The following is an 11007-nucleotide window of genomic DNA, read 5'->3' on the forward strand; positions in this document are numbered from 1 at the left end:
ATGGAATAATTAGTACTTTAGAAATCAGTGTGATAGCTTAAAAGTGTTTAATTATGCAAATTAGGTAATTAATATGCACAATTATTTACCCTAAAACTAATCAGGTCTCTGGATAGTCCTAAAGGATCTATGTACCAAGTTTCATTGAAATGTGCTGATTAGTACTTGAGATATCTGTGGAAAAGCTGAAAAATAACTAATTATGCAAATTAGGTGATTAATATGCACAAATATTTATCCCAAAAAATGAATCTCTGCATAGTCCTTGAGTATCTATGTACCAAGTTTCATTGAAATGTAATGCTTACTACTTGAAACATCAAAAGCTGAAAATTAATTAATTATGCAAATTAGGTAATTAATATGCACTGATATTACCCTAAAAACTATCAGGTCTGTGCAGTGTCCTATGACATCTATGTACCAAGTTTCATTGAAATGTGATGATTAGTACTTGATCAGTTGAAAAACCGAAAATTCACTAATCATAATGCAAATTAGGTAATTAGTAATTAGGTAATTTTTACCAAAAACTAATCAAAACCTAGCATTAGTTCAGAGCAGCTATGTACCAAGTTTCATCAAAATCCAATGAGTGGTTGTTTAGATATCAGTGGAACAGTCATGGAACAGCTAAAAATTTGCTATTTATCATGCAAATTAAGTAATTAATATGCACGGAGTTTTACCAAAAACTAATCATATCTGCGCACAAGTTCAGAGCATCTATATACCAAGTTTCATCAAAATCCAATGAGTGGTTCTTTAGATATCAATGGAACAGCTAAAAATTAGCTTATTATCATGCAAATTAGGTAATTAATATGCATGGAATTTTACCAAAACCTAATCAAATCTGCGCATTGGCCCAGAGCATCTATGCACCAAGTTTCATCAAAAACTGATGTATGGTTCTTGAGATATCAGTGGAACAGACGGACACACATATACACACACACCCATACACACACACATACAGACACACACACTAACTGCAAAGACTCCCATTTTGTGCTTCGCACATGGGAGTCAAAAACTACAAAAACAGACATTTTCCGATCAGCAATTTTTACAATGGAAGGAATTAAGTCTACAAGAATAGTACAAGTACATAAAAAAAGAAAAGAAACTGCTGTGATTGGCTAGATATTTTGGTAAATCAGTCAATCAGAAACACTTGCACAAAAACAAGTAAAATCTCAAGAATTATGCACAATACATGAATTTTTGAAAAAAATGTGAATACCAGAGTAATTGTAATTGATCTAGTCACATAAACATGACATCACAAACTTCACAGACAAACTTCACTGGTACAGAAAACACTACTATGGATGACATACAAGGGTCAAACCATTATTATGGTGGGGGTGTCTAAGCTATAATTTAGAAACAGGTTATTTTTTCTTTTATTTTATTTGTAACAAATACCGTCTCACTCTGATGTACATTTTTTATTGACCACAAACAAGTTCTCAAATACCACACATAACTGCAAAGTCAATAGCTTCTTCTTCTGTGAGTCAATATTCAAGAGACCACACTTGCCCATTTTTTCAGAAACACTTTTACAACTATACAGTCACATTTCTAGGTGTTGAGGACACCCCTATATAGTAGAATGGTTTGCTCCACAGAGGTGATGGTTCTGACGACTGCAGGAATATACCCCCCCTTCAAATGATTTCATCTTCTATCTATGCCACTATAATATTTGTCATCTCTCTTCAGTTGTTTGCGTTTACAGCATGTGCGAGTCCGATGTAAATCTGAAGTCCTACAATTCCAATGCATCCAGTGAACAGTGCTTTAGCCAGAAGTAATGTCCATGAACCCAACCCAATAGCATGGATGAGAATCCTGTAGAAGCAAGGAAAAATTACATGGTTAATTGTAGAGTCATGGGTGTGCAGGGAGGTGGGCAAGGGAACCTACCAGTCCACCCTCTAATATGCTACATCACTGATGCGCAGAGAATTTTCGTGATGCAACTAATTATGCGCATTCCCTGGCATGACATTGAATCAATAGAAAATCATATACTGTAGAATATTTTATTTTTGCTTGGAATTAATTTTTGCTATTTTCACTGAAGGAATGATTCAGTGAAAATAAAATCTAGCGAATATATTTCTTATATTTTACATTCAACTCGTCAGAAATCAGTGAAAATAAATTCCATACAAAACACCCAAAAAGTCTTTTCAGCGAAAATTAATTCCAGCGAAAATAAAGTATTTTACAGTATTGAAACATTACCTTGAAAAATATCTCTCTATAGTTGAGGGATTTGAATTTTGGTAAATAACAAAAATCACATTTTTGTTTGCGGCTTCAGACGTTACCATTAACAAAATATCGTCTTGTTTTTTGTTTCGTGAATACCCTTTCTCTTCAGTAGTCAACAAGCTGACTGGTCTTGATTTTTGTGATCACCGTGAAAACTCTAAAAATTCGACCACTTTTAAATAATTTGTTTGGAAAAATGGTCAGGTTTTTAAAATACAAAATACTGTAATGATAAATTTTTGGCCAGTCAAAATTCAACAAATATAAAAGTTGGGTTGTATACAGTTGCATTGCAAATTAAATGTCAAACAAGATTACACACACTTTCCTGTGTCAACATAGAATGTCGCGTCTCCAAACAAATTTTTGGAGTAAAAATAAGTGAGCAATCTCTGTTGAGGTCAGAATTTTGAAGGTCAATAAATTACGAAAACCCACCAAACAACTAGGTGTTCGAATTTTTAGAGTAGGCGAGTTTTTACGGTATACTTTTGACTCAAAATCCCTACAACATAATTAATAATCAAGATTAATGTACATCAATGTGCCAAATTTCAAGTGAATGATCCAGAACATTTTTTAGTTATGTAATGTTTTGTGTTTTCACCACTTTCTCAAATTATGTGTTTACAGGTAGTGTAGCCAAATTTGATTTTCCAGAATAGCACCAAAACTATATGATCAGATCACTTTACAAACTTTGGGTGAAAATATTCTTTTAATAATTAACAATTCAGTGGACATGCGTGGCACCGGAGTTTTGCTTTTCAACCAAATACATTTATTTTCTAGGTATTGTACTTATCAAGCAAATGTTCCAAAATTTATGGAATATTGGTTAACCAATATATTAGACCCCAAAACATACCCTCATTTAGCTGAAAATCCGAAATGGGAACTATTTTCTCATCCCTGTATAAACTGCGGGAGAATTTTTTTTTTTATTCAGCATTCTGTTTTATACCAGCTCTGATAATGATCATTTATTTTTCTGTTCCTTTGCAACAGGATAACTTACTGTAAAAGAGTTAATTATTCACTGGGTTTTAATTTTGCTTATTTCACTGACTGGAAAATGCGCTAAATTAAAACCCAGTGAATATGTAAAATTCAGCATAGAACACATTATCTAAATGATAAAACCGTGAATTTAAAACCCACTGAATATGCCTGAAATGGTAAATCAGCGAAATTTAAACCCAGTGAAAATTAGTCATTTTACAGTAATATGCGCCTTTATTATCAAATCGTGTTATGCAAATGTCTACTAAGTTGCCTTTTTCCCATGATGCAATGCATGACACATGATGTACGCGTTTGTATTCAAGGTAACCATAATTGCACTAATTGCTTCCCTGCCAAACTCATGAATAGAAAACCAAGTAAATATGCCCAAAACATCGAAATAGTGAAATTAAATGTTTAAAAATAAATGATTTGACAATATACATGTACTTACTCCACAATGAGAGGTCTGTAACAACTGAGTCCTAATAACGTCACTACCACAGGTTGTAAAGATTTGTGTAAATCATTTCTACCCCATAACCACACTAACGTAGCTGTTGTGATGTGTTGTACCTGAAAATAAATAGCAAACCAATAAGAATTTCTTTACCTGACATATTTGGTGTGTTTTGTAGGGCTCAGTTGCAAACAACAACAATTAAACAAGTCATTGTCAATGACACGTCCCCGTTCCGTTCATATTTGAGTGACATATACATTCAAAGCAGATCATGACCGAAATGCACCTGCATATGTACAACACATTGTGCTAAATCTGAACAAAATCCATCCATGCATGACTGAGATCCGGTTCTGCAATTGTGAAAATATGTGATTTTGATGCATTTTCGGCCTTAAAATGGCCATCATTCCGCTATTGTTAAGCAGATCATGAAACAAATGCACATATCTATTTGTGACATGATGTACCATGTGTGTGTGAAGTTTGAACTTGATCAATCCAGACATGTCTTGGATACGGATCCAGAACTGAATTCTTTAACAAAATGGCCGCCAGTCGGCCATTTCGAAGTTGCTCCGAAAAAAAAAAGACGTGCATCAAGGTCCTATTATGTTTAATGTATGTACCAAATTTGAACAAAATCCATCCATGCATAACTGAGATACGGGTCCGGAATGGTGAAAATGTGCGATTTCAATGCATTTTCGGCCTTAAAGCGGCCCCCATTTGGCTATCGTTAATGAGATCATGAAACAAATGCACATACATATTTGTGACATGATGTACCTTGTGTGTGTGAAGTTTGAACTCGATCAATCCAAGCATGTCTCAGATACAAATCCAGAACTGAATTCTTTAAAACAAAATGGCCACCAGTCGGCCATTTCGAACCCGATCCAAAAAAAAAAATGACGTGCATCAAGGTCCTATTATGTTTAATGTATGTACCAAATTTGAACAAAATCCGTCCATGCATAACTGAGATCCGGGTCCGGAATGGTGAAAATGTGCGATTTTGATGCATTTTCGGCCTTAAAATGGCCGCTATTCGGCTATCGTTAATGAGATCATGAAACAAATGCACATACATATTTGTGACATGATGTACCTTGTGTGTGTGAAGTTTGAACTTGATCAATCCAGACATGTCTCGGATACAGATCCAGAACTGAATTCTTTAAAACAAAATGGCCGCCAGTCGGCTATTTCGAACTTGATCCGAAAAAAAAAATGACATGCATCAAGGTCCTATTATGTTTAATGTATGTACCAAATTTGAATGAAATCCGTCCATGCATAACTGAGATCCGGGTCCGGAATGGTGAAAATGTGCGATTTCAATGCATTTTCGGCCTTAAAGCGGCCCCCATTTGGCTATCGTTAATGAGATCATGAAACAAATGCACATACATATTTGTGACATGATGTACCTTGTGTGTGTGAAGTTTGAAATCGATCAATCCAAGTATGTCTCAGATACGGATCCAGAACTGAATTCTTTAAAACAAAATGGCCGCCAGTCGGCCATTTCGAACCCGATCCAAAAAAAAAAATGACGTGCATCAAGGTCCTATTATGTTTAATGTATGTACCAAATTTGAACAAAATCCGTCTATGCATAACTGAGATCCGGGTCCGGAATGGTGAAAATGTGCGATTTTGATGCATTTTCGGCCTTAAAATGGCCGCTATTCGGCTATCGTTAATCGGATCATGAAAAAAATGCATGTGCATATGTCCCATATAATGTGTGATGTATGAGTGAAGTTTGAACTTAATCGATCCATGCATGTTCGAGATACAGGTGATCACGGACGCACGGACGCACACAGGGCAAAACATAAGTCCCCGTTTTCGGACTGCGTCCGAACGGGGACTAAATATTAAAGCGAGAGGGAGGAGGGAATGCTTCATCAAATTTTTAAAATCTTTATGTCACTTGTAAGACCAGGCATCACATTTTGCTCAAAAGTGGCTAACTTGAAGTTTAGGGTTACTTTAGACTGTCGACAGTCCTCGGGCCTAATGTAATTTTGTATCTTAGATATTCACGCCGAAGGTGTTTGATGGGAAATGCAAAGCATTTCAAATGAGGGAATGTCCCTGTCTGCAGGTTTCTAGTTGAAATGAATAATTCATAGTTGAAGCTGACAACAAGAAATAAATTATATTAACATAATGTACACAAATTTATTTTAAATGCCGCTTCCCCTAGGTACGCTGAGGTAGACTTACCAAACTGATATTTGAATCAAAGCTCATCTGAATATATTTCCAGTCAAACTCAACGCCCCGTGCACCAAACCACAATGGTAGAAATCTGGTCATGACCAACTCTGCTGTAGCCCATCCCATTCCAGCAACCATAAACTTAATTTCACCTTTTCCAGCTATACTCGTCATTACAAAATATAGCCCTACTAAGTCAGCTATGTCTATTGTCGCCTTCATAAATTCCTGCAAAACAAAAACTTGCATATTAATTTTCTCAGCCATATTGCTTGCAAGTAACTATGATTGAAACCATGTGACAAATGTACCGTATTAATAGCACTTATATAAATTCCCAGATGTATTCTAATTGGTACTCACTCCCAGGATGTCTAAGCTACCACTGATTGGATCTGAGGCAGGAAAGAATGTAGCTAACACAAGCATCTGAAAACAAAGTAAAAAAAATAATTACGAAAATCCATATATATAATTGTCAGCTTCTGACCACACTGTAAAACTGTTGCAATACTACAACACTGTGAGCCATTTCAAGAACAATCAGACAACTTTTGCTAGGTTTGCCAGATCATTTATATGTAATATCACAAAGTACTGTAAACAATCACAGCACAAACTGTAAATACTGACAGACTGTAAAATTGCTGTTTCCTTCACTTTCAATTTTAAACAATTTTGGTTTGCTAAAATCCTTTCTACAAATGTATAGGTTTTAGGTTTGATATGTTTTTATCATTTTTCTAGCAAAAAGATTATCCTACTACCTTCACAATTTTCAAAATTATTACGAAATTAATCCACTAAAGGTCATGATCAACAAAATTGAATTGTTAGTTTTAAATTGAATATGTGCAATATCACGATTACTCCAATCAACTATGAAAAGTTTTATGAACTTTGACTAAGAGTTTGCATGTCTGTCGTTATAACAGTACACTTGCAATGCATAGCACTGTCCCTGTGGTTAAGAATCCAGACATTCAATGAGTTTAAAAAATTACGATTACACATGTCTGAGATCTGGTTCCAAAGATGTCAAAATACCTGATTTTAGTGTATTTTTATAACAAAAGACATGTCTGAAATACAGCTGTGGATGCATGCATGCATACACACATGCAGACTGACACATAAGTTCTGGGTTTTCGGGCTTTGTCTGAATAAAGACTAATAATAAAATCTGCACCAAAAATCATCTGTAGTGTTCCACAGCACATCACAGATCGTGAAACCATTTACACTTATGATAAAGATGTTATTACACAACAACCCTATGCGATCGTAGTATTTAAACAAGTCATGAAGATCACTTGTAAATACGTCGCCATATCACAAGGGTTGTATGTCATAACATTTGTTTTCACTGTCAGTTGAATATGAAAATCTAGTACCTTGCAGAGCTGTGTAAAAAGATAGGCGAATCCTGCTTGAACACATTTCCAAAATGCACTATACTCTGACCTGTAAAACAAAAAATAATATAGTTCTACTCATACATTTATCACTGGTATCCTAACTTGTATATGTGTCAAAATAATCACAAAATGTACACACGTTCTCCATATATAGACTGGTCATAATAAACTCAATACACAAGTCTCAAGATGTGTCATTACTTTAGAAATCTGCACACTCAGGTGAAAAGACGTTGTATGTATAGGGGGGTTGATTTCACTGCGTAAATGATCGATAGCTCATCAGAACTGAAATCAACCCCTCCATTCTCACACAGAAACAGACTGATATACTGTAAAATGCTTTATTTTAGCTGGAATTAATTTTCGCTGAAAAGACATTTTCCATTGTCTATTTCTGGTCCTGGCAATGTTTGAGGATCAGGACGAATTTCCGTCTTTGAGAATGTAACAAACATATTTTCGAACCTAGTGACTGTAGAATGTTGCGGCTAAACTAATACAAAAATACCCATTTTCGGCTTGAACAAGTTTGGCCTGGTGTTTGGCAACTTGCATAAGGATTGTATTGTATACCTTTATGATTTTGCAATCGTCCCACAGATTTTAGCCTGGAATCCTGCCATTCCGAGTACATTCAAGAATGGCCTGGTTAACTGCTAGGTAATTAGCATTATTCACTATAGATTATTACTGCATCTAGTCTACACTGATTTCTCTGCAAGACTAAGCCATACATACACTAGCTAACTCGGCCAGACAAATTACAAATCTATATACCCGGTAGTACATGTATATAGTGAATCAGAGCTACAGTGTTGTCAGTTGCTGATGGGATTCACAGTCAGTTCGCCCCAATGCACATTCGCCCCAGACCAGTTCGCCCCATAGTCAGTTCGCCCCACAGTCAGTTCGCCCCAAAGTCGGTTCGCCCCAAGTTTACTGGTGTTCGTTTTCGCGGTTATGCGTGCAAGGAAATGTGGTTTTGAAATATTTTAAAAATTATACTAAAGTAAAGCCACATCGAAGGACGCTGATCGCCGCGATTCATGATTGTAGCATATCGCCCGAACCCGTGCTGTGCCGTGTGCTATGATCGCAGACTCGTTTGACCTATTAGTCCGTACGACACTCTCCGACCCGATAGATTTTATAATTGGCGTTCACAGGTCAAAGCAGCCAGCAATCTTTCCGTTCAGGCTTCGATGAGATCCGTAAACTGGACGAGCTTTGAATAGTTTATCGAAAGGTCGAATCGATCTTCAACGAACCGTTTCTCAAACATCGCCATCTTGGATTATTCTATTGAGCAATAGGGGTTGTGTCGGCTTGGCTAGTATATTATATCTGAAACCAGTGAGCTTCATGATGTTCCTATCAAACAGTGCTTTTACGTTCTAACTTTATTGGTTGTTCGAAAGTACGAGAATACATATCATCGAAGTTCTTAAGTGTACGATAATGTAACGATTATAAAATACATAACATCGAAGTTCTTACAATAACGAACAGGTAACGACAATAAAATACATAACATCGAAGTTCTTTAAATTTACGATAATGCAACGATTATAAAATACATAACATCGAAGTTCTTTAAATTAACGAACAGGTAACAACTATAAAATACATAACATCAAAGTTCTTAAATGTACGATAATGTAACGATTATAAAATACATAACATCGAAGTTCTTAAAATAACGAACAGGTAACGACTATAAAATACATAACATCGAAGTTCTAAAATTTACGATAATGTAACGATTATAAAATACATAACATCAAAGTTCTTAAAATAACGAACAGGGAGCGACTATAAAATACATAACATCGAAGTTCTTAAAATAACGAACAGGTAACGACTATAAAATACATAACATCGAAGTTCTTTAAATTTACGATAGTACATAACATCGAAGTTCTTAATGTAACAGTGGGTGTGGTCAATTGTTTCGCGATATACTAGGTATGCGCACAAACTGCAGAGTAATGTTTATTTTTGAGAATCAAATATGATTTTCAACATTTCCCCTGGACTTGAATAACGGTGTACGTCACAAAATGAATGTAAAACACATATACAATGGACTACAAATAAATTGGTTGTTGCTGTACCACAACTTCATGTCACAAAGCTCCACGTTACTGGGTCTTCTAGACGCCCAGTTTAATAGGTGTTATTCGGTACTGAAAAGGTGTCGCGGTCACACCTTTTTGATGGTGTGTGCATGGTGTACTACTATCACGCAATGTAGAGCCAACAATGGCAGAGAACAAACACACAGAATACTACTACGTTTTATTTTTTCAAAATGAATACTGTGTTCTTGCATTCATAAACCCTTGATAACTATTCTTCACTTCTGAAAACTAAACAAATATAATACGTGTATAATGTTAATATAACTACGTTGTATATATAATTATAACAAGTCTCGTGATCCCTTTAGCGTGACCACAGTCCTTGTGACACACACCACCCCCTTTTGAATGGAACGTTCAAGACGGCGGCACCGTATTTTTAATCCGTGCGTTAAAACTGGAACGCCGAAACCACACAACACCGATTGATTGGTTGGTTCATTCATGTTTGTAAGGCAAGCCAGGGGAGATAAGTCAATCGAAAAAGGGGCAAAAAATCGCTATCACAGCGCATGGCAAAAAAAGGCAAAGTATCGCTATCACGACGCATATGGCACGACACCGGTTCGACTCTTCGGGCGATATGCTACAATCGCGGCGATCAGCCTCCTTCGATGTGGTTTTTACTTAAGTATAATTTTTAAAATATTTCAAAACCACATTTCCTTGCACGCATAACCGCGAAAACGAACACCAGTAAACTTGGGGCGAACCGACTTTGGGGCGAACTGGTCTGGGGCGAATGTGCATTGGGGCGAACTGACTGACCACCGCTGATGGATGCGGGCACAAATGTTTCTGGCCAATGACGTCATCAGCGTCGTATTCATTCATTTTCGTGGTGGGAGTTAACGGTTACCCATATTATTTTTCAAACAAAACATGGAACTCTCATAATCTCCCGTAAGCCAGGGAATGTAAGATTGATTTGCCGACGTTATACCAAGCCATAACACGTACAATGCTTGTACTTCGAAGTTTCAATAATTAAATGGCATGTCGAAATATTTTAAACAAAAAAGTACAGAATACTCACAGTCCGGAACACTTATATGTGATCAAATATGGCACATAGGCAAGCGCAAAACAGTTTCCAAAGTGAAATAACGTCATTGTCAGTCTCGGATAAGATGCTGTGTAAAATAATGGGCGAAGAGGGTAAATATTGGTGACTCCCAACTACAACATCCTAAAACGTGGGACGTGTGTTTGTTGAGTAATTTCTCCAGTGAGGTCCACAACAAAAAATTCTTGAACAGATTCAAATTTGATTATCAATTTGTCCCATTGTGTCGCTGTATATGATTCTTAGTAACATTTACGTGACCCAAACACATGCATTATATTCCATGAAATAAGCTGAGAGACTGGGGAATACAGTTGATCCTTCACCCTTGACCCATAAATTTACCCACAATTCTATGCATCAGTGCGACATTTACACTTCCGTGTGTTG

The 11007-nt window shown here is 36.2% G+C and overlaps 1 protein-coding gene across 1 annotated transcript; it reads right to left on the bottom strand.

Moving 5' to 3' along the window:
- Positions 1-1051: 1051 nt before the first annotated feature.
- Positions 1052-10752, bottom strand: LOC100370503 (BOS complex subunit TMEM147-like). The gene is made up of 6 exons (XM_002733676.4): positions 10588-10752; positions 7384-7453; positions 6353-6418; positions 5996-6217; positions 3749-3870; positions 1052-1860 (listed from the first exon to the last, which is right to left on the bottom strand). The coding sequence occupies exons 1-6, from the start codon at positions 10662-10664 to the stop codon at positions 1728-1730; spliced, it is 690 nt and encodes a 229-aa protein (XP_002733722.1). The 5' UTR covers positions 10665-10752; the 3' UTR covers positions 1052-1727.
- Positions 10753-11007: the final 255 nt, after the last annotated feature.

Source organism: Saccoglossus kowalevskii, chromosome 5 (genome assembly GCF_978046115.1).
Source record: "Saccoglossus kowalevskii chromosome 5, keSacKowa6.1, whole genome shotgun sequence".
Classification (NCBI taxonomy): domain Eukaryota; kingdom Metazoa; phylum Hemichordata; class Enteropneusta; family Harrimaniidae; genus Saccoglossus; species Saccoglossus kowalevskii.

Bases quoted from the DNA above. Each gene is read 5' to 3' on its own strand.
- LOC100370503 (XM_002733676.4), bottom strand. From the start codon at position 10,664: ATGACGTTATTTCACTTTGGAAACTGTTTTGCGCTTGCCTATGTGCCA. The intron at 6,218-6,352 runs GTGAGTACCAAT...TTTGTTTTGCAG, and splicing joins GTAGCTTAGACATCCTGGGA to GAATTTATGAAGGCGACAAT. The intron at 3,871-5,995 runs GTAAGTCTACCT...ATTTATTTTCAG, and splicing joins TTGATTCAAATATCAGTTTG to GTACAACACATCACAACAGC.